The following is a 22,105-nucleotide window of genomic DNA, read 5'->3' as shown; positions in this document are numbered from 1 at the left end:
GACATAACCACAAAACAGGTACCCTTCAAGCCTGATTCTGCATTTTAGGCAACCAAGTCGCTTCGAGGAGCTATGCATGTATGCGTGTGGTATGACAAGAAAGTAGTAGGCCTTTCTGATGCAACCAACGCATATGATATATAACTCGTAATGCGTTGCCATGCGTCCTCCCCGTGAAACTACCCATCATCTCATCAGATCTGGAGGTCTCTGGAATATCGAAAAAGCTTAAATCAACACAAAAGTCTAATACAATCCATCCTCACATCGCCCGCCACTACTGTCACCAGAATGGATGAAATCGTCTTTGCGAACCTGGACCGCTGGTACGGAAAGCCTCATCTTCCCCTCCTAACATGCCAAATCCCGCGATACTCGTAACTAACACGCCTCATCCTCCAAGTCCATCATACTCCGTAAGCCACTCCCCCCACCCTTGAAACCTGCTCCCCAAGTCCCTTCCCCCCCCCCCCCTCTTCCCTTCCATATCCCACTATCTAATCCCATCTCCTCCTCTAACCATCAATGACAAGTCCTTCTTCGGCGCAATGGGCTGCATATCCGCCATAGTCTTCACAGTCCTCGGCTCCTCCTACGGCACCGCCAAATCCTCCGCCGCAATCTTCTCCGCGGGCATCCTCCGCCCCGACCGCCTCATGCAAAACACCCTCTGCGCCATCATGGCCCAGATCCTCAGCATCTACGGCCTCGTCGCCGCCGTCATCATCGCGAACCGCCTCGCCGAGAAGCAGGCCCTGCACACGAGCTTCTTGCAGTTCGCCGCGGGGATCAGTGTCGGCTTGTGTGGGCTCGCGGCGGGGTTTGCTATCGGGATTGTCGGTGATGCTGGAGGTAACTGTTCATTTCCTTCTCGTCCTTCCCCCCACCGTTGTGTTGCTTACTCTCTGCCGTCAATAAACTACGTACGGCCTGCGGTCGAGAGACAGAGAAAGGGCACGAGAATAGACCAGAGTGAACTGACACCCCATCCAATAGTCAGAGCAACGAACCAGCAACCGCGTCTATACACAGGCATGGTCCTAATCCTCATCTTCGCAGAGGTCCTAGGCCTCTACGGCCTCATCGTCTCCATCCTCCTGCTCTCGACTTCGCAAACGCAAGTCACCGACTGCTCAGGCTCCTAAGAGCCCCCGTCTCCATGTCCCTCTAGCACACGTCCCTCTCCAACACAAACCAGTTCAATTTTCAATGCCCTGACATCATTGTAAATAATCGAGATACTGGTTCACCATACAAGCATAATCAATAGTTTCCAACGATAATCTGGGATATGCTCTGAATAAACTCTTGAATTTGAAAACGCCGGGTATTGCAGCCATTAAAGCAACGCTTGCTCATGCAAGGTTCTTGTTTTTGCTATCATGTACAAAGATAAGGTAGACTGCGTACGTCTAAACCATGGAGGCCACCACACAACCCCCTTTAAATCCTCCATTCATTGAGGTTATCCTGTGGCGTCACAAATGGCTCATTAATCCTCTTAATGGCAAACTCGCTGCAAAGAATACTGCGACACGTGTGTTAGCTTACGTCCGTCTCCACGATTAGCAAAAAGGTGTCAACTCACCATGCCGATGCCACCAACGAGTCCAACTCCATAATCATAGCCTCCCTCTTGGCACCATTCACCAGCCCCTTACTAATCTGCACCTGGAGCTCGCGGATCCTCTTGCTCGTGCCAACCCCAGCCTGCTCCAGCACCCTCTTTCCCAGACAATCCGAGTGGAACGAGTGCTGGCAGGGAAAGACGAAAAACTGCCTGCTCAGCAACGGCAGCCCACAGACGTAGCACTTCTCCCCGGGCTCGACAATGGCGTATCGATGATCCAAGGCGGCGATGTCCACCTTGATATTCGTCGCCGTCTGCGACGACTCGTCCATCTCCTTCTTCAACGAGTCAATGTTGCGCCCGTAGTCCTCGAGCGCCGTGCAAATCTCCTCCTTGAAGTCGTCAATGACAACGAAATCCGGGAAAAAGGGAATGAGATCCTCAATCTTTAGCAAGTCGCACCGCTTCAAAAAGTCAATGGCCGTCTTGATGCCGTTGGACTGCGAAATGACCTTGCGCGCGACGGCGAGCCAGAGCTTCTTCCGCAGAGGCGGGTTGGACATGGGCCGGTCGGCAATCACAGACGCCAGCTCAACCTCGTTGTGCGAGAGCGCCAGGTCGACGGCTTGCAGGTACTGGCCCATGCTGGTGTAGATGTGGACGCAAGACAGCGTGCGGTGGTGCTGGATGCACAGGCGAAGGGCAAAATCGGGGTCGTAATTCGGCTCCTCTCCCTGCGATTCCAGATACGACAACAGGCCAGCTTCGTCTTTGGAGGTCTGAGCATATATCGAAACGAGAGTATTGTGCACTGCCGAGTCCTTGGAGTTGAGCTGGTTGATGACATACTGAAAATACCGGACAGCCTGGTTCTGCTGGGGGGTGCCCTCAAAGTTGCGGTTATACTCCAGCAGCGCGGGAATCAGCTTGCGAGGCTTCAAGTCGGAATGGCGCATGAGAATCTCAACCAGGTCCGAAGCAACGTGCGTCATAAGCACAGTGCTGTACCGGTAGAAAACCTCGGGATCCGTCTGCTTCTTCAGCACCGTCAGCACCTCGGGCCACCTCTCGCGCTGAACCCAGTACGAAAGGACGTAGTTATAGTCGTTAACGGCGTTGGCAAAGTGCAACAACTCTTGCTCACGGCCATGGCTGCTGATAACGTCGTACACCGTCCGCCGGTCGAGGTCAGACTTGTACTTGTTGACAAAATCCTGGAACTCGCCCTGGACAGCGTGGAGCTGCTCTTTCGACTGCGCCGGGTTGAGTCCGTCCGCCAGCTCGGCTTGCGTGATGATAGTGTCGTCTAGCGAGTTGAGCCTCGCCATGAAGATCTCCACCAGCCAACTCGCAATCATAATCCTTTGCATGACTGCCGCCTTCTTTGACGTGCTCAGCTTCGCCAATAGATACTTCCTCAGAGCGTCCGGCTCGTTGTTGTCGATAAACGTAAGAGCCACCTCTTCAAATGGCTTATTGCTGCGTCCGTACACCGATGCAGCCTCCATATACTGCCGCTTCGCGACAAGGTGGTCGCCATACGAGGTCGCCACCGTCTCCCGTTGCGCGGGCGTCTTGGCATGCTGCAGCGCAGAGTCGAACTGTTGCAGCTTCAGCATGATTTGCCAGATATTGCGATCTTCGTCCCGGACGACGACCTCGAAGATTTCCTGCCCAGTGAACATCCAGAATGTGTTCTTCTGCAGATCCACAGACAAGCTCACAGCCTTCTGCCCCGGGTCCAACACGATCTGGTCATAGACCACCTCTCCGGTCAGGCGATTCGTGGCGACCACGCGGCCTCCAATCAGGCTGACAATGTGCCACTGCGTCAGCGCGATCGCCTCGACGTAATCCGCCGTGGCTTTACGCTTGCTTCCCGGTCCGTCAGACGACGAACCAATCTTGTCCCGCGGAAGCATGCTCGATTCATTGAATATCTTTTTGCCCTCGGCGCTCGAGGCGAGCTGCCCGTGGAAGATGCCCTGCGCAGACAGCCACGCATAGGCCCGTTCGTGCGCCTCGTCCTCGTACGGGTTCTGGTCGGGAGGGTCCGGCGAGACGACGAGCGCAGACGTCGCGGCGGCCGAGGAGCGCGACAGCTCATGGATGACGGGCTGCTCCGACTCAAACAGCTTCGTGTACACCGAGCCTCCGCTGTCGTGGCCGCTGCCGACCTTGCCAGCCAGGTGAAACAGCCGGCTCTGCGTCGCAATCATGACCCGTCGCATGTCTGGCCGTTTCGGCAAGGTGTCGGCCCAGAGTCCCGTGATCGGTCCATCCGGGAGCTTGTGCAGGTTCTTGAGCTTGATGTCCTTCTTGTAAAACTCCGAGGTGGTCTCGATGGAGGCCTCGTAGATGTTGCCGTCGGCGGCGCCGAGTAGGATCTCGCGGGTCGAGGCCGTAGGTAGCGAGGGGTTCCAGGCAACGCTCTCGATGGAGACGCCTCGCAGACGGGCCAGGGCGCGCGGGTGTTTGTGTTGGGAGTGGAGGTAGTAGTTCTCACCGAGCGCCGTACAGACGAGAAGGTGGGAGGCGGTCGGATCGAGAAACATGCGGCGGATGACGCCGATTTCTGCCGGTTTCTTGGGGAGGTCAATGTCTGTGAATAGTCTCATGGTTAGCAACCCATTACTCGTGTGTAGCAAGGCACCGTCATTTTGTCGACGACTGTAAACGCACCATCAATGTCCTCGGGCCTATTAAGATCGATGCGCAAGATACGTCCGTTGGACAAGGCCAAAACTAAAACATTGTTCGCGACCTGGGCGGCGACAAAGTCGGCCGCGATGGAGAACTGCAGCTGGACTCGCTCGACGATGAACATGGGCAGCGCGGCGTCGTCCAGGTCGAGCACCCCGTTGCCGGCGGCGACGAAGCCGTCGGTGGGGTTCAAAGCCATGATTCGAGGGGAAAGCTACGTCGAGGTCATACAGGCATCGTCGCTGGGGATCGTGGTTTCGCTTCGAGCGTTGGTGAGTGCGCCAGCTGCGGTTGCGCAAAGTGGACGGCTCGTTGGAGGCTGGTGATTATGTGTGTGGTCGCTGTTGAATGGAGGACGGATGACATAGGCAGGGAGCTCGGCCGGTCCCCCCACTGCAACCTGGGAACGGAGCTAGGGCGGTACGTACTCTCGAAGCACCGAGCTCTCAGATGCCTCAAGCTCAAGGTACCTTATTGGTAAAGTGATAATTCCATCACCTCAGGTCATTCGGCACCTCTGCGGAATCTTCACTGGAATTTCTTCGTTTCGCCACACAGCCAAGCATATTGCATCAAATGGAGAGCTTCGTCTATTTTCATCTTTCTCTCGATGACTATCCTTGATCTGCCTAGTAGCTAGGATATCTTTCAACCCCCTTGACCTGCACAATGGTGCACTTCGAGTCCTCCTCGAATCTCCCATCCGCCATTTTGATACAAGTAGTATCCTCATTTGATCGCTCTTAAAGGCAAGATACTTTTTCTCGACCCCGTCCGGTTTCCATAGAAGATAAGGTAAATAAGTAGGAGCTATGCAAGTTTGTTGATCGCTTTTAAATATGACCGGCCGCCCTCTTCTGCCGGTTGTGGAAGTTGCGATATATGCAAGTGAACATGAAGGTAAAATGGTTTGCTCTTGTTTAGTTAGACCCGGGCTGTTCGTCGCCCGGATAGAGCGGAAATTATTGCACTCGCCTCACCAAAAAGGTGAAGGTAAGTAGGTCATTCGACAACTCAGACGGCCGTCTCGACGGCGGACTCATCATCATCATGGTGTCTGCTGCAAGCATCCTCTCGTGCGGTATCGTCCGTCTCATCAGCGTCGTCGTTAAAAATCGGGTACACTCTCGGCGGCGTGACCGCAGTCGTCGGCTTCCTGCCCACCAACACGCGCGCCTTGACGATGAGACCATGCGACTTGATCGGATCTCTCGCCAGGCGCGCCATCTCCCTGGCGACGTTGTGGCAGGCCGTCTTGACGTGGTCAGGGTCCCACCCCATGTACTTTGTAAGCGGCCGCAGGCACTCGGCCTCTAAGCCGTCGATGCAGGCAATCAGCCACAGCTTGCCCTCGCTCGACTCGAGATTAATAGGTATCGTGTGCTCCGTCAGCTTGATATCCGTGAAGCCGGCGTCCGTCAGCAGCTTCGGGTTCATGTGCGCGACGCCCCTCGCCCGCCCGGCCTTGACGCCCGCCTGCGTCAGGTCTCTCGACAGCTCGTGGATCTCGGAGGTGGGAGGGAACTCTGAGAGGAATTTCTTGAACCCTTGCTGGTCGTCCCAGTCCAGCAGCTCGATCCAGCCGCCGGGGCGGATAACCTTGAAGGCCTCCTTGTAGATGAAGTTCCAGTCGAGGAACGCGCCCATCATGTGGCGGAAGTGCACCAGGTCGAACGAGTTGAGCTCGCGCTCCCACTCGAGCTCGGCGTCGTCGACTTCGAAGAAGCAGTTCATGGGTATTGACGTGGGCGCTATGGCGGAAATGTCTGTGCCGATGACCTCGCAGTTGGGGAACTCGTCCGCCATGCCTATCGCCCACTCGCCAATGCCCGTGCCGACGTCCAGTATCCTCTGTGGGTTCTCCATCGGTACCGTGCTCAGCTTGCCGTCGAAAACGTGGAGGTAGACTCTGTGGATTAAGCTCATGCGGCACATTTCCCACTCGTCGTTTGGTAGGTGGTAGTGGGATCCGCAGTATCGACGACCGTTATCCCATTGGTAATCCAACTCTCGCTCCATAAATGACCTCGTTGACGACCTGGATTAAACTCCTAGTCAGCCTACGTCTACACCGTCGTCACTCGGCGCTCTCTGCGCGGGTGTGAACCAGGAACAAAAAAAAACAGCACAGATTCCAGAAAACTACTCACATATCTTGGTGGTTCGGCGACGTCATGTAGGGCATCTCGGTACGATGCGACTCGCTTGGTCGAGGGTAGTGACTCGGCGCAAACACAGAAAAATTATCGTCGTCGTCAACCTCCATGCCCTCCTCCTCTTGCGAATTCCACTCCTCGTCGGCCTCGAGACCGGCCTGCGAACCGTCGTCGGTGCTGCCCATGACGCTCGTCATCTCGGTGGCGGCGCTCCCGGTGTCGCGCATGCCGCTCGACAGGCCGTCGCTCGAGTGGGAGGCGAGCTCGTCGGTGGTGGACATGCTGGATTCGGCGCCCTGCGCGGGGTCTGGTCGCGTGCTGGTTCCCTTGTTGCGCTTCTTGGTGCGCCGCTTCCTGGCCATGGGCGGCGGCGGCCGAGACCCGTCCCGTCCGTCTGTGCCACCCGGGGAGGGTCTGAGATCGAAGGGGTCCCTATCGCGGTCTTTCTGTTCCTAGTCGGCGGCCCCGGAACGTCATGTCATGACCCGTGACGGGATGCCGGGGAAGGGGAGGTTGTTGATTTTGTTTGGCGGCTGCGAGTAGAAAAGGAGAATGGGTTTTGTCGTTCTCGTCGAGGTTGATTAGGTTACCAGTAAAGGGCCAGTAAAGGGGGGCGACGGAGTGGGTTCTCGCGGAAACCCCAAGGGACGGAAATAGAGGACTGGCGAGTTTGGTGCCAAATCCGGATGCTATCGGTCGGCCGATCGGTGGTCGCGATTGCGATTGCTCGGGCAGATGGTGGAAAGTGTGTTTTATTCCCTGGTGTAGACTTGAGAAGGAGGAACAAAAGAGAAAAGATGGTACGAGACCGAGTGCGGCAAAGCGGGAGAAGGTTGAAAGAAGGGGTTCTCTCGAAGGGGAAGACGCGGGAGGACGGGACTATGAGCGGCGATGGCTTGAGGTAGGCTTGGGGGGGCACGAAGTAGTGGAAAGGACGTTCGTTTTGAGGATAATCAGGCGACGACGTGACTTGCCAGTCGGGTAGGATTAACACTGAAAGGGAATGGCTGCTCCGGGGAGGACGTCCTAGTGCGGGTGCCCTTGGCCAGTGCATTGCTCTAATCCTGTGCAGAAATCCTGACAGGTGCCGGGATCTCGCAAGGACGCTGGCGATGGGACCGGGACGACGAGGGACGACGGACGAGGGGGTAGGTGGGAACCGACGGGGCAAACGATCAAGGGTTTTCTTCACTGCTGAAGTACCAACGGGCATACATTCATATTCATACATACAATACATTACTGTACACCGTAGACTGTCTGTCTCGCATCGTTGGACCTGTTACCGGTAGACAGACAGAGCGGCAGAAACCGTGGGAGCTGCCGTGGAGATCGTTGCTCTACCAATGGAACCTACTACGGAGAGTCTCTTATTCCAAGAGTCCGACTGGCTTAGAGACTAATACGGGGACACGAGCTTGGATACCTTACTGCACAGTAGCTGCGGGAGTGGACGAAGGCCATGTCGTTAAAACGGCATCTTAAGGGACCCAGAGGTGGGTGGTGCGGGCTCGAGGTATCATTTCGTTGCGTCTGGACCTCTTGCTCCAATTCTAGTACGCTTCTATGCCTACAGAGTACTGTCTAAGTATGCAGGACGCGAAAGAAATGAAATCTCATTCGCGCATTCGAGCCACCAAGCTCTCTGCATTGGCACGCTGGATATGCAAGGTCAGTGTGCTGCATCAGGGTACACATTGTTGTTGTGAAGAAACACTGCCCTGGGCATCTACTGTGTGAGGCTGCAATTCCAACCAACTAAAGATTCCCGGCGGCTCACAGATTGGATAAATAAGGCTGCCTGCTATGCTCGAGGATTCGACAAAATCATGATGAACCATCTGCCTCGCTCATCTAGAACAAAGTCTAGGAAGGAAGACTGATACGAACCCGGAACCCTGCGGTACAGGCAATCAGCACCTTACTGCACCTAAGCACCCAAGGTAGTAGATGGAGGCTGCAGGCAAGCTGCAACATACCCTCCACTGCCTACATACGGAGTACAGAATGCCATCTCTTCATCTCTTAACCTCTGAGAGTACGATACGAAGGTACTTCCCCTCGTCATTGGTAGGCAAGGCGCACCAAACCCTTCTGCGCGTCCTTTACCCCAACTCGGGGCTCCCACTTGCGATACTTTTCCCAACAGCATGGGACGGAAGCCTGGGCTCAAAAGTCAGAAGAAAACCCACGCACAGGCACTCACTTAGAACCCTCCATCGCGGCGGTGCGTCCACGGCCCAAGGAACTCCCAGGCCCAAGGATGAGGGACAGCCCCCCCCCCTCTCCGTGGCCCCCCGCCGTTGGAACCTTGGAGGCTTGGGTTTTCCCTTTCAGACCCCACCGAACCACAAGTCCCAAAGTCCACAACCGCGCCTCGGGGGCTCTGTCTCTCTCCCAGGCCTCTCTCTGCCACTCTGGTTGGCCCGGGTCTCGGGGATGGATGGGTCCGGTGATTGTGGATCGAGGCAGGTCGTCTCCCCCCGGGACCCCCGCCCACACCTAATGTGCCCTTACCCAGAAGCTCAAGCACGTCCAAGGGGGAAGAGGATGGGAACCCAAAGGGAGGAGAAGAGAGAAGAGAGAGAGAGAGAGGGGGGGGGGGGGCCAAGCAGTTGAAGCCTCAAAGACGATTGCCTAGCACTTTGTCAACACGGAGTATCAATCCCTGTCTACGGATTTGATCACCAGGAAAACGGAAAACGGAAAACGTGCTATCCAACCTTCATCCAAGTCCGAACTTGTGCGATAACGTGGACGCCAATGGGCGTATGACGAGGGCAACTCCTCAGTCGTTACTCCTCCTGTACCTTTAATTACGTGACGGCCGCTCCCACCTTCGATCCGCCAACCCATCGGGTTCCAAGATAAGATTGAAGAAGCCCGTACAAGGTGGGGTCCGGAGACGGACAAGAGCCTGATGTCTTTCGCTCGTGGCTATTTCAACATGCACTGGTGGCAGCATCAGCAGCAGCAGCAGCAAGCAGGAATAACGCAAGAAGGGGAGAAGCAGCTGCTACTGCTGCACGGCATTACCAATCCTGCCAATCTAGGTAGGTTACACAAACCTCGTAGAGTAAGGTAGGTATCCGGGACCCCAAGTTCAAAGAGAAACGGCTCGAATCCCTCCGCCTCCGAGAAGTCCGATCCCGAACCAACGAAAGTTGGTGACCAGGGGTGTAAATCCATCTCGGATCATTCGCGCGGTACCGTACCTTGCCTTGCATTCTCTTGACCATCCTCCAAGAGGAGGAGAGAAGCGGAATAATAGTACCGTCCGTATGGGTCGAGACTCTTATCCCTCTCGTCTAGCAACCAATCTATCCATACAGATGGTCCATTGACCATTTAGCATTGACACTAGGATCTCAGAGAGAGAAAGAAAGAACAAACTAGCACATCATGACCAAGAAACATGTGGAAATGGAATGAAAAGAGGCGGGGTTTCATCGGGCCAGTCGGCTGGTTTGCTAGAGTCTCGAACACCCAAAAAGCAATCAAATGAACCCAGCAACGAATCCTCCTGCATCTGCATGTCAGAAAGAGGGAATGAAAAACACGTGGTCCAACCCCTCATCCCCTCCCCTCATGGGAAGAATCACGAGTAAAAAGAAATCCGAAAAAAAGCAATATGACTGCCCACAGCTGAATGTCGCCAGATTCGTCATCAAAAGTCTCCGTGAGGCACAGCCCCGTGATCTCACTTTTGTCCTTGTTCTCGCATGTGGGAAACCTGCCCGCCTTCCTCAGATTGAACAGTACAAACCTTTTCCATATTTGAGTGAGTCGTTATTTATCCCATTGAGGTTGAATATCCAGAATGAGAGCAGACATAGATAGATAGCTCGATATGCTCCTGTTGTTCCAATGCTCCCCCTTGCCTCGGTACCCAAGTGAAGACCCAAAGAGATGGTTCACGCTCCAACAAGGACCAACATCGAAACGTGTGAACCTGCATGCCACCGCCGCTCCCCTCTCTCGCTTACACCTTGGCCCACATCTTGTCACGAGAGAGGGGAAGGGTAGTCAATTTCACTTCATGTCTAGATCGTCGTGATAGCCTGGTATCATTCTACTGGTCTTGTGAGAATTCACTGCTTCATTGCGTAAGGGACATGCAAAAGACAAAGGATTGAATATGTGTTCAATTGCACACAAGCCAGACAATATGAACAGCTTGATCATGCTCCTTGAGCTATAGCACATACCCTTCCTCACTTTCATGTCTTTTCTTGGCCCTCTATTCTTCCCAGGTGAAAATCATTCGTCAACAAGCACAATATCAAGAAGTCTCATACAGGCTTCTATCAAGGGAACGCATCACACATGAATCTCAAAACATGAACTTGACTTTAGAAAAAGGTTTCATTTGCCGACCATCGACCATATGTTCTCTCTATGATTGAACCGCCATACTGTGTGCCTTTTACGCCCCCGCCATAAACCGGAGCCAGAAAAATGTGTTGTGTGTTGTGTTCTGCAAACTTGCCAAGCTTTCTTTGGCCATACGCCAGACCATGTTGCACGTCTCTAAAGGATTTACATCGTAACAATTGAAGGAACACACCCTTCCTCGTGTCAATTTTCATGTCTCTCATTCATTCCCCCTCCGTCCCCCTCCCAACCACTCGACCACTGATGAGCGTGTGGTCTATGCTCTGACAGAGTGGCCATTGGTGCCATTGACACCATCAATCACCTTTCTCTTCTTCGACTCGGGGGTAGGCGGTGAGTCGGCCACGGGCTCCTGGTCCGCAGACACATCCAGTCCCTGGACGACAGGGAAAGGCGTGAGGACGGAGGTGATATCACCCCACCACTCCTCGCCGAACTGGCGGTACCAGTTAACGGTGATACGAAGGCCGTCGGCGAAGCTTGTCTTTTGGTCCCAGCCGAGCTGGCGCAGCTTGGTGCCGTCGACGGCGTAGCGGTGGTCGTTGAAGGGACGGTCGTGTGTGTACTTAACCCACTTTTTGAACTCGTCCGTCGTGGAGAAGGGGATCTTCATCTCCTTGAGGAGATGGCTACAGAGATCAATGTTGGAGATCTCGTCGTAGGATCCGACATTGTAGATTTGACCCATCTGGCCCTTGTGGAGGATGGTATCAAACGCATCAGCCGCGTCGCCGGCAAACAGGTAGCGACGGGTGGGGCTTCCGTCGCCGTGGAGGACGACGGGCTGGCCTCTGTTCAGCAAGCAACTGAACTTGGGGATAATTTCTGAGCGGGTTGGTTAGCTATGATGCAAGAGGCTGGACGTGTTTTGATGACATACTCTCGGGGAACTGGTGCGGTCCGTAAACGTTGTTACTGCGCACGATAATGACGGGGAGCTTGAAGCTCTTCTGGTAGGACTGGACAAGCATCTCGGCGGCAGCCTTGGAAGCAGCGTAAGGGTTCGTGGGTGCGAGGATGCTGGTCTCGAGAAGGTCGTCATCGTCATCGTTCACCTCGCCATAGACCTCATCGGTGGAGATGTGAATGAAGCGCTTGATGTTGACGCTCTTGGCGCTCTCAAGCAGAACGTGGGTGCCGTAAACGTTGGTGTGAGTGAATCCATATGAGTTACCGAAGCTCAGATCGACGTGTGACTGGGCGGCAAAGTGGAAGACGGTGTCAATGTTGTAGCGCTTCAGGCAGTGGAGGACTTCTGTGGGGTTGGTGATGTCGCCGTGAACAAAGGTGAAGTTTGACTTCTCATTCAGAACGCGAGTGTTGTTCAGTGACGAGCAGTAGTCCAGCTTGTCGAATGAGATGATGTTGTATGCGTCGGGGTAAGTGAGAGTGAGATGACGGACGAGCCAGCATGCGCTTGAGGTATTTTGTTAGCTTGCGGGCCAACCGCGGTGCCAAGACCGCGACTTACATGAAGCCTGCGCCGCCGGTGATCATGATGTTCTTGACATCGGGAAGAGGCTCAAACTTGGTGGTGCCCTTGAGCAAGGGCGCCTCCTTCCATATACCTCCATCCTGGAAGAACTTGCCGTGACCATTGCTGTAAGCTTGGATTGAGGGTTAGCATCCACGGATGGTGATAAGGGTTGATAAGGATGATTTTCAACGTACTGCTCGGCGCCCGGTTCTGGCCGTTGAGTTGAGTCATTTCGACGGTCGGAACGGTATCTCTGTTGTAAATTGGCTTGTCGTTTAGTTGTGTGCGTGTGAGAGAGGTTGAGGAAAGTCGTGCGGACTGGTCGGTGTCGGGAGCTCGAAGAGAGTTTAAGGTTCGGGTTCGATTGCGAGTCAGGCTTGTGCGAGGTTGAAGTACAAGTAGGGAAAGCCAGCTGGGCTTTCAAGGGAGAGAGTATGTGGCCCTAAAAGTGAGTTTAGCTGGATGCCCACACGCAAGACACACTCATATCGGGCAATTAATCTTACCTCAGATATGGGATATCCCTATCACGTCTAAATCGAGGCCATTGGCGATCTGTGCCCTGTTCTGTCTCACTCACACCAACCCGAGTCGCGCGCAACTGAAGCAAGGGAGGCCGAACGTGGTCCGCGGTGGTTGAAGGATGGATGGTTCGTTAGTGAGAGCCAAGCGGAGTGGCTATGGCGAATCAGTCGTATTGACAGCGCGAAAAAAAGTAGTGGTAGTAACTAGTAGTGAGAAATATTGGCAGGAGCAAGTGAGTGGGCAGGAACGGCGGCGACAGGTATGAGGGAGAGAGAGAATTCAAGGAGTTCTGTCGGCCCAAAGTTTTTTTTGTGGTTAGTCGCTTTGTCGTTCCGTCTCACGAGATGATGGATGCAGTAGGCTGAGATGAGCAGTGGCACGGAGGTTTGGAAGGCGAGAACTGGATACCTGCCACCTTTAAAAGAGTCTGTGGCAGAGACAGCTAGAGTTCAGATAGCTTCGGCAAGGTGCATATGGAACCGTCGTAGGCGTTCAAATGAGATGGTGTGCGTAGGCTGTAAGAGGCATCCCAAGTTGAGGCGGTCGGTGGACAGCAGATCAGCAAGGGCCGAGATGATTGGCGTAAGCTCGACTGGGGAACGGGCATAGACGACCAGGTACAGGGCGGGTATCCGTAGCTCCAGGATAGAATCAAGTACCGGCCCGAGCTGCGGCGAGTACTTGGCAACGTGTCTCTTGACGTCTGTTCGTCTCTGATTAAGAGACTTGAGAGAGGGCTTCTGGTTATTCGTACGCAGCGGAACCGAAGTAGCTTGGATCATGTATAGAGTATAGCGGGACATGAAGGCAGGTCAGCTTATTGCCTGGCTGGGTTTCCTCTCTCACTCAGATTTTCGTTAGCAGCGGATGTGGCTTCCTTGCGATTACGACTGCAGCCACAGTCGTCGCTCCAATTGAGTGTGGGTGCTTGGCTGATGTTTTGGGGAACAATCTCATGGATGACGATCTAGCCCGGTGTGGGAGAAAGTGGATGGCTGCTGGTCTGCTGCCCTCGGAGCAGCAGCTGCGGCAACTGCTGGGAAAGGAACAACCTGGCCGTACTTAGGTACAAGACAAGTGCAGGACAAACAAGTGCGATGAGAATGGGATCGCAAATAATAGTGGTGACATCCGTAGTGCGGTACGGAAGAGCGAAACTGAGAGGTGGATGGTGGGGGTGGACACCAAGAGGGCCTTGGCCGGGAAGCAACATCTTGAAACATGACGCTTGCCTGTGTTTCCAAAGTATCTGTACTTTGCATCTGTACCCTCAATCTCTCATATCGCTCTCAACTCCCTCAGTATTAGACGTCAGCCACTGCCACTGACGATTGCAGCAGCCTAGGTCCTATGTGAACAGCGAGGTATATGTGCTTGCTTTTTCCTCGAGCATCTGTGTAATTAGTGCGAACCGGGGACTTTCCAAGGGAACCCTGGCATGGCATCCAGGCACAGGCTGCGTCCACGACAACTCTCTCAGGCTCTCCCGCCGCGGCCCCTCGCGATGTCCCAAAAATAAAATACAGCTCCAGTTTCCCGGCAGCACGCACACGGCGCACTTTTGTCTGCAGTTCGCGAATACCCGGCCGGCAAAAGCTTGTATTTTGAACGGCGTTTTGTCGGAGTGGGCGATTTCGAGTATCGACCACCGGGAGAGGTACCTTACGTAATATGCTCGCTGTGGTTGATGGATCATGTGATGATGAGAGACGTACAGAAAGGCATCAAGACTTGAGAGCCAATTGGCAGCTAGTTGAACCGGACAAGTAACGGTACGTATTTGCTTTCTGACGTCCATGGCGACAGGTACTTTCTCGGTACCCAGACCCTTTCCCTCTGCTTCCCTTCCCAGCACCTTTCCCTCCAATTCCCCAATCCATACCCGTCCGGAGCCGCTCTTTTCATGAGATGCCGTGCAGCAACTTGACAGATGCAACCCCAATCTAAACGAGACTTCCCAATGGAATGGGACCCCTTCTTTCCGCACAAGCTAATGAAAACTAGGGAGAGCGACTACGTACGTCCAAGACACCGCTTTCCACGGGTATCATGGCGGCACGGTCGACCACGAGGCGTCGACACTGAATAGTTTGCCAACTAGCCACAGATAGACCAGTGCCCTGAGATTCCCAGCCCGTCCCAGTCTCAACTGGCTTCTCAGCCGTGGCGGCCGTGGGCGGGGGACCATTCCACAAACGCCTCCAGACCGGCCGCTAGTTCCTTTTCAGCCCATTGTCTGACAATACGCTGTTCTTGCTTCTGCGCCTAGAGGGATGGGGCTCGCGACCAATCTCTTCATCACCTTCTTGGCCTCCTTGCCTCCGTGATACTTTGGGCTCTTCTCGTTCATCAGGGAGGGAGAAAGCAGGGGTGGCAGGGGCGAAAAAAAAATAAAAAGAATGTCAGGGGCCAGAAGCGCTGGAATGTCCAACATGCCCACGTTCAGCGAGGTCTACACAGCAGAACGATTTCGCACTTTTGCAACCCTGGCTCCAAGTACTTACACTTTTACTCCATCACACCGCCAAGACCTAGATGCAGTTGTCTGCTCGTCGAGCTCCGTCCCCGGCCACACCTTCCAGCGAGAGACGAGGAGCTTTGAGCTGGCCTGCGGGTAAACACGACAGCAAGAAACATGCTCGTGAACCGGCCCGTAACGGACGCCACAGATGCAGTCATCAATGCTGTAAACATCCGATACGAGCCACTCTAGGGCCGACGTTCACGGATAGACTGACGAATGTGTCTCCGGCTCACGATGCTCCATTGGCTGACGACGATGGCGACAGCGGAGCGTGCTAGGCCGGCTTCTCCCACTCGCCCGGCTCCTTGAACGTGGAGCCGTGATGGGCAAAGGCAACACCAGCTCCGGCGCCAGCGGGCGCCGTCGATGCTGGGGAGGCCGGGCGCGCGTCCCTGGTGGCTTCCAATGGGCTATGTGGGGTGGTAGACGCGCAAGAATGTGGTGCTCATCTTTCCCATCCTCCCCCTCATGCCACGAATCGACCAAAGCACCATGGTAGACCACACTGCCTCAGGGTCTGTCTGGGGAATGCTGAAACGCTCGAGGATGACTTATCGGAGGGAGGAGACAATAGTGGTCAATACCAGACTGGCACGGAGCGGACGGTAGCCAGATTCCACGCAACCGCTGACATGTTCATCGCGAGGGATGTTGAGCAAGATGAGCCGACGACAGATGGCCCCCAAGTCAAGCGAGCGGTCTACTGTGCAGTACGCCGTACAAGGCCAACTAATTTTGGCGTCCAAGGGAGCCGGCAAGGCCATGGAACCCCCGTTCCTCCCGGCTGTGCGGACTCGACTTGCATGCTTGCGTCTTCAGATGAGATTGGCGCAGGGGCAGTGACGATCATGGATCAGGACCATGGACGGCATTTCCAGCGACAGATGCCAGGCACTGCAGTAACTGCACGCTGCTGCCCAGCCAAAACACATGACTTGCTGTCGGCTCGTTTCAACCCCCCTATGTCCTAGACATTTCAGAGTCTCGTCAACGGTTGGCCGCGCCAGAATTTGCGGGAAACGGTGGAGCAATCCGACAGACGGACGGCAGAAGATGCCGTGGCGATGCGGCACGTTGTATGCTGTTCATGCTGAAGGACCGCTGGAATGAGCTGCGACAGCGGCCAAGACATGGTGCATTCCTTCAGACATCGAGAGATATTGGCGACAAGGAGCGAGGCCGGCAGCAGGCCACTTGGCAGCATTGGCGGAGGTTCGTACCGTGACTCCAATGTCTCAGGGAGTAAACTCTCCAATCTAGGTGTTAATTGTTCTGCCAAACTCTATCCGCGAGAACTTTTGACAGCTGGATAATTGGTTCAAGTCGATGGAGCAGGACGACCGACCCAGTAGGAACCGAGCGAACCGGCGCAACCAGAGAAACGGCGCCGTGTGACCCTCAAGAGCAGCCGCCATCCCAGGGGGCAGCTCCGTCGAAACCCTCTCTGTGTCAAGGCCATTGCCCACGGTCCACACTGTGACGCGTGTGCGAATTGGATCGGATCACAGAAAGTTCACGCTGGGATGCCGGCGAGAGCGAGAGTGCAAATAATTAGACAAGGTTGGGGCGGCTGTCGGAGAGAGTTGGGCGCATATCGGGCTGTCCGTTATTTCTGAAGCTGCTCGCGGAGGATGGCTAGTCGAACTGCTTGGACAAACGACTTGAGGCAGAATATGAGGCTGCGTTCGTCCTTGCTCGAAGCATCGACAACGGATGCAAGGAGCGATTGTCGGGCGAAGAACAGTACGATCTCGTGTTTCTATTTGCCCTAGGTGTCAACAACTGTGATGACGGAACCCGACTGGAGCGAAGCTAACGGCGAGATCGAGTGCGAGTGTGCTGCATACGGCAGGCTTGGTGCCATGCTGTGGTGTTGCAGATGTGACGGGTACGACGGGTGAAGAGAGACTTGCAGATTGTCGAGTCGGGTCTAATTGGATCTCGAGCGGGGCTGAAGCTTACGAAGTATTAGTGGCTTGGCGCTAACTTACGTGGTGTGGGCCACAGCATGTACTCGTACGGATACACAATATGCGCTGCGAGACTCTGGTTTGGGGAAGAGGAAGAAAGCCACCGTGGCAGATGAGGGCGAGGCCGGCTGGCAGGCAGGAAAGTCAGAGAGACTGACCAGAAAAGAAAGGCGGACGCCAGAAAACAGCTCCCGTCCAGTTCAAGAAACTCGTGGGCTTGCGTCCGGTTGGATTGGTGGCTCTTGATGCAGCCATCTCGATCTGCAGGTGTTTTTCTATGTCTTGGTGTAAGGACGTTCAAGACCTTTGGTGCTTGTATCCGTACGGTACAGGACTCGATGCCCTCCTAAACCCGAGTCCAGGGAAACGGACCATGGTGCAAATGGCTTGCAGCCTTGTACTGGGCTTTCTCCCAGGGAAGACGGGGCGGCGGCGGCGACGGCGGGGTGGCAGAGCAGGGTCTGGCCTCGTCTTGTTTGTTCAGATGGGATGGCTGGCCACTTTATGGTCCATGCCGCCGGATCGAGAGAAAAGAGAGGAAGGCAGCCATAGCTTGATTAGGTGGTTCTCGTCATGATGTTTGAGCGTGTGCCAAGCATTCGGAATGCAGACATTGTTTCTATGCAGTCCTCTCAGCGGTGCGCAAGTCTGTGTGGGTAGGTTGAGCGAGAGTGTGCGCCGCGACAGCAACGGCAGTGCCAGAATCACCATCAATGTGTGTGATGGTCGTGAAAGTCGCAAATCGCACGTCGCAAGTCCCGGTACGGGGTCGTGGGGCCCGCACCTTCCCCTGCCCTTTCCTTACGTCTCCCTCCTTCCTTCTCATCCCTCATCCCTCATCCCTGCTACTTTTGCTCTTGCTCTCTCTGCTTTCAGCCCGGGGTAGGTGCTGGTCACTGCCTAGTAACTATTAGTAGCTACGACTAGGGAAGGAACCTCCCAGGTCGTCTCGTACTTGCTCGTACTACCACCACCGAGACCCCCGCCAGCCCTTTTTCGCCCAGAGTCTGACGCAAAAGAGAAAGAACAAAACCCCAAACTGGCACACCAGACGGGCAAGAACGACGTACTTACTTTGGGACGCCGCCGCCGCCTCGGACCTTCCCATACGATTTTCGTTATATTTGCACCCGTCTGTCTACTTTACTCCCTTTCCCTTCAATTCCGCGGTTGCCTTCCGGAATTCTACCAGACGAGGCGTCTCCCTTCAGAGCATTCCAACGAACCGACGGCTTTCCACTCTCGACACTCCCTTGTGCAACCCGACTTCCCATGGTACACTGAAATAGGGCCCCAAGTCCTCATCCGGCGACGATCTCAATTCATCAGCACCGGCCCTACTCTGAATTCACGCACCGTTGCGCCGACTGCCCGCCCTTTTCTTTCCCTTTTGCTTCCGCTCACCACCGTGGACTCGCATCTCACTCACTCACTCAGCTTGTCTGCTTTTCTTTTTCTTCCACACCAACAACCTCGCCTCGCCATCTCTCGTCGTTGCCCACCATGACTGACGACTACCGCACCGAGCGAGCGGGCTCTTTCGCCTCATCATCCACCGACGCCGCGACTCTCCACGAGCTGACCAAGTTGGACCCGATGGAGGACAGCGTTCAGAACCTCAAGTCGCACAATGATGAGGAGCTGGGCACCGAGGAGGACGAGAAGCTCTTGCCCAAGACCAATGAGAAGGAGGAGCCCCAGAAGTCCAGCATGACTTTTGCCATTATCTGGATGACCGTCAACACCTTGGCGACTATTGGAATCGTGAGTATACCATTAAAACCTGCGATCTCCTAGAGAGGGAAATTCGACATGCTGACCATACCTTCCTCAGGTCTTCACCAACAAGGCCATCTTCTCCGACCCTCAGTGGAAGCTCTGCCAGCTCACCTTTGCGAGTTTCCACTTCCTGGTCACTTTCGGCACGCTGTTCGTCCTCTCTCGGCCTACCTTCGCTTACTTCACTCCGCGCCGTGCTGCCATCCGGGACTTGCTGCCGCTTTCCGTGGCCATGTGCCTCAACGTCATCCTGCCGAATCTCTCCCTGGCCTTCTCTTCCGTGACTTTTTACCAGATTGCCCGGATCCTGCTGACGCCGACCGTCGCGCTCATGAACTTTGTGCTCTATAAGGCGACACTGCCCAGGAATGCGATAATGGCGCTCATCCCGGCTTGCCTCGGAGTCGGCATGGTCTCTTACTACGACTCTCTGCCTACCAAGGACGACAAGGTCAAGACCACCTCCACTCTGGGTGTCGTCTTTGCCTTTTCTGGCATCTTTGCCTCGTCTCTCTACACCGTCTGGATCGCTAGCTACCACCGCAAGCTCCAGATGTCCAGCATGCAGCTGCTGTACAACCAGGCCCCCATCGCCTCCTTCATGCTTCTCTACGTCATTCCCTTTGTCGACACTTTCCCCGACTGGGTCAACGTTCCTGGCAATCGCTGGATCATGATCGGCATGGTATGTCTTTTCCGTCTCGAGTGCCTTGATTCACTTGCTAACCTGGAACGCATAGTCTGGCGCCTTTGCCTCGCTTATCAACATCTCCCAATTCTTCATCATCGCCCAGACCGGTCCCGTGTCCAGCACCGTTGTTGGCCACCTCAAGACTTGCACCATTGTTGCTCTTGGCTGGATGGTCTCGGGCAGAGCTATCGGCGACAAGTCGGTTCTTGGTGTCTTTGTTGCTATTGGAGGCATTGTTGCGTGAGTTGTGAACAGAGCCTTTCTGCATACGAACATCAAACTAACGACTCACATAGCTACTCCGTCGTCATGCTTCAGCACCAGCGCAACCAGCGCAAGTAGGTCATGGCCATATCGGCTGAGGCTCTCCGTTGACTTTATAAAATTTCGGAAACGGGTTTTCTTTTCTTTTGGCAGCATGGGGATCATGGGAATCAAGATGGCGTTGAGTAGATTGAGCCCGTCGGGATTAGACAGGGTCTATTTGGGATGATACCTTTTTTTACATGAACCCAAACCTATCATGGCTCGGCGTATGGGGAACACAGGCACTCGAATTCGCAGTAAGGGAAAAATAAAATACTTCCTTTATTTTCCAACCAAAACCCGGCGCATCTTTATGCCTCTTTCTTTTGTGGTGATACGCGACATGACATGTCTAAAAGCCCAGTCTACCCTTTTTTTTTTAAGCCATATAAATAACGCCGTACGGGGTACCCCCTGGCCAACAATACAATGCATCACTGTACCTGACACCCCGACATCCGCAGCGACCGAGGTGACCGAAGACCACACGAAAAGCTCTCTCTACAACTGGAACCGCTTGCGGTCCTTCTCCATCCTGGCCTTCCACTCCCACGGCTGCGACTCCTCGCCCTCGCTGCCCGCCCTGCCGATACCCTTATCCACCCTTCTCAGCTTGGCCGTGAAGCGCGGGCCGACCTCCTGCAGGCCCACGCGGATGCCCTCGACGCCCTTCATCTCGGAGCCCTCGGCGGTGGTGATGTTCTTCTCCGTCTCGCGCTTCTCGCGGAAGACATAGCGGTGGCGGCGGAAGAAGAGATAGTCGCGTTGGTTGTGCACCGTAAGCACCTGGCGGCCCTCGAGCTCGGGCTGCGGGGGAAACAGGCGCTGGAAGAGGGCGGCGGTGAGCAGGCCGAGCGGGGTCTTGAAGTTGTTGAGGAGGAGCTCCGGGTAGTGGTTCGTCGGGTTTCCGTGGCCGGGGAGCTTCTTGCCCTCCATGAAGTTTGTGATTGTGAAGGTGAAGGTGGGTCCGACGGGGAGGTGGACGATGGACATGCCCGTCAGCTTCTTCTGGTCTTCTTTAAGGAGGACGACGGCGGTGTAGTCGCGATTGGCGGCGAATTTGGAGATCTCGCGGAGGGAGTACTTGTGGCCGTATCGGTGGGCGGAGCGGGGCACGTAGGTGGAATTCGGGAAGATGGTGCGGAAGATGTTGGCCTCGTGGTGGAGGGTCGAGTTGAGGGAGGTGGTGATGAGGATCTTGGGGGGCGGGGGCGCGTCCTCGGAGAAGAGGCTGGGGAACTTGAGGGCGAGGGAGGACGGGGTAAGGTCGAGGTTCGTCGAGGTCGTCGAGGGCGCGGCGGAGGAGTCCCTCTTTGCGCGGCGCTTCTCCTCGCGCCGCGCCTCCCTCTCGGCCTTCTTCTCCGCGGCGGCGGCCTCGTCTTCCTCGTCGTCGAGCATGCTGTCGTTATCGCTGTCGTCGTCCTCGTCATCGTCCTCGCCATCCTCGGCGTCGAGCTCCTGCTCCAGCGCGGCGTTCTCCTCCTCTTCTATCCTCTTCTTCTTGAGTCTCTCGACATCCACCACCTTGCCTAGGCTGTCGTCGTCGACGTCGTCCCAGACGCGCTTGCTGTCGATGGTCTGGGGCTTGTTCTTTGCGAGGCGGGCGGCGCGGAGCTCGGGGTTCTTGTCCTCCTCCTTCTTGCGGCGGAAGCGCATCTCGCGCTGGGCTTTATCCTTGTCCTTCTTTTGCAGGACGTACATCTCCTTGCGCTTGAGCTTGTTGGACGTCTTGTTTGTGAGCGAAGCCCCCATGGACTTGCCTGGCTTGGAGAAGCCCATCTTGAAGATTGGCTTCTGTTTTTCTCTTTTTCGTTTCGATTGGTAGAATGTGAGTTTCCTCTGTCCGATTTTGCAAAGAGTTGGACCGTAGATGAAATTCGTCAGATCGTCCGGGGAGGTTCGCTTGGGGGGTATCTGTCGCAAGGAAAATGATGCTGTACAACTTTCGTCGCTTCAGGGAAAAAAAAAAAAAAAAAAAAAAGGCCGTACAATCAGTGAAAATCAGCTTT

General features: G+C 55.0%; 8 protein-coding genes across 8 annotated transcripts; 3 read left to right on the top strand and 5 right to left on the bottom strand.

The window, feature by feature from the left end:
• The first annotated feature begins 170 nt into the window (after positions 1-170).
• On the top strand, positions 171-1,365 carry BDZ83DRAFT_169433 (V-type ATPase). The gene is made up of 4 exons (XM_060501457.1): positions 171-326; positions 404-416; positions 534-852; positions 997-1,365. Exons 1-4 carry the CDS (start codon positions 292-294, stop codon positions 1,143-1,145), a joined length of 516 nt encoding a protein of 171 aa, XP_060368028.1. The 5' UTR covers positions 171-291; the 3' UTR covers positions 1,146-1,365.
• Positions 1,366-1,443: 78 nt separating this feature from the next.
• Positions 1,444-4,472, bottom strand: BDZ83DRAFT_571376 (Pep3/Vps18/deep orange family protein; the record flags this gene model as incomplete). Its single annotated transcript, XM_060504402.1, has 3 exons — positions 1,444-1,528; positions 1,589-4,172; positions 4,253-4,472. 3 exons carry the CDS (start codon positions 4,470-4,472, stop codon positions 1,444-1,446), a joined length of 2,889 nt encoding a protein of 962 aa, XP_060368027.1.
• An 815-nt stretch (positions 4,473-5,287) lies between these two features.
• BDZ83DRAFT_749513 (methyltransferase) lies at positions 5,288-6,791 on the bottom strand (the record flags this gene model as incomplete). Its single annotated transcript, XM_060513776.1, has 2 exons — positions 5,288-6,311; positions 6,424-6,791. The coding sequence occupies 2 exons, from the start codon at positions 6,789-6,791 to the stop codon at positions 5,288-5,290; spliced, it is 1,392 nt and encodes a 463-aa protein (XP_060368026.1).
• Positions 6,792-6,903: 112 nt separating this feature from the next.
• Positions 6,904-7,747, bottom strand: BDZ83DRAFT_169414 (uncharacterized protein). The gene has a single exon (XM_060501456.1). It carries the CDS (start codon positions 7,667-7,669, stop codon positions 7,016-7,018), a length of 654 nt encoding a protein of 217 aa, XP_060368025.1. The 5' UTR covers positions 7,670-7,747; the 3' UTR covers positions 6,904-7,015.
• A 2,852-nt stretch (positions 7,748-10,599) lies between these two features.
• On the bottom strand, positions 10,600-12,935 carry BDZ83DRAFT_169273 (dTDP-glucose 4,6-dehydratase). Its single transcript, XM_060501454.1, has 5 exons — positions 12,808-12,935; positions 12,496-12,743; positions 12,296-12,431; positions 11,705-12,240; positions 10,600-11,649 (listed from the first exon to the last, which is right to left on the bottom strand). Exons 2-5 carry the CDS (start codon positions 12,530-12,532, stop codon positions 11,081-11,083), a joined length of 1,278 nt encoding a protein of 425 aa, XP_060368024.1. The 5' UTR covers positions 12,533-12,743; positions 12,808-12,935; the 3' UTR covers positions 10,600-11,080.
• A 2,329-nt stretch (positions 12,936-15,264) lies between these two features.
• Positions 15,265-16,092, top strand: BDZ83DRAFT_610791 (uncharacterized protein). The gene has a single exon (XM_060507611.1). It carries the CDS (start codon positions 15,362-15,364, stop codon positions 15,626-15,628), a length of 267 nt encoding a protein of 88 aa, XP_060368023.1. The 5' UTR covers positions 15,265-15,361; the 3' UTR covers positions 15,629-16,092.
• A 2,617-nt stretch (positions 16,093-18,709) lies between these two features.
• Positions 18,710-20,316, top strand: BDZ83DRAFT_169281 (triose-phosphate transporter). The gene is made up of 3 exons (XM_060501455.1): positions 18,710-19,084; positions 19,155-19,784; positions 19,840-20,316. Exons 1-3 carry the CDS (start codon positions 18,824-18,826, stop codon positions 20,032-20,034), a joined length of 1,086 nt encoding a protein of 361 aa, XP_060368022.1. The 5' UTR covers positions 18,710-18,823; the 3' UTR covers positions 20,035-20,316.
• Positions 20,317-20,370: 54 nt separating this feature from the next.
• Positions 20,371-22,054, bottom strand: BDZ83DRAFT_610784 (brix domain-containing protein). Its single transcript, XM_060507610.1, has one exon. It carries the CDS (start codon positions 21,873-21,875, stop codon positions 20,598-20,600), a length of 1,278 nt encoding a protein of 425 aa, XP_060368021.1. The 5' UTR covers positions 21,876-22,054; the 3' UTR covers positions 20,371-20,597.
• Positions 22,055-22,105: the final 51 nt, after the last annotated feature.

Source organism: Colletotrichum acutatum (assembly GCF_030867785.1).
Source record: "Colletotrichum acutatum strain CBS 112980 chromosome Unknown BDZ83scaffold_20, whole genome shotgun sequence".
Lineage (NCBI taxonomy): Eukaryota > Fungi > Ascomycota > Sordariomycetes > Glomerellales > Glomerellaceae > Colletotrichum > Colletotrichum acutatum.
Note: the sequence above shows the minus strand (reverse complement) of the source record. Positions and strands in the feature narration are given on the sequence as shown.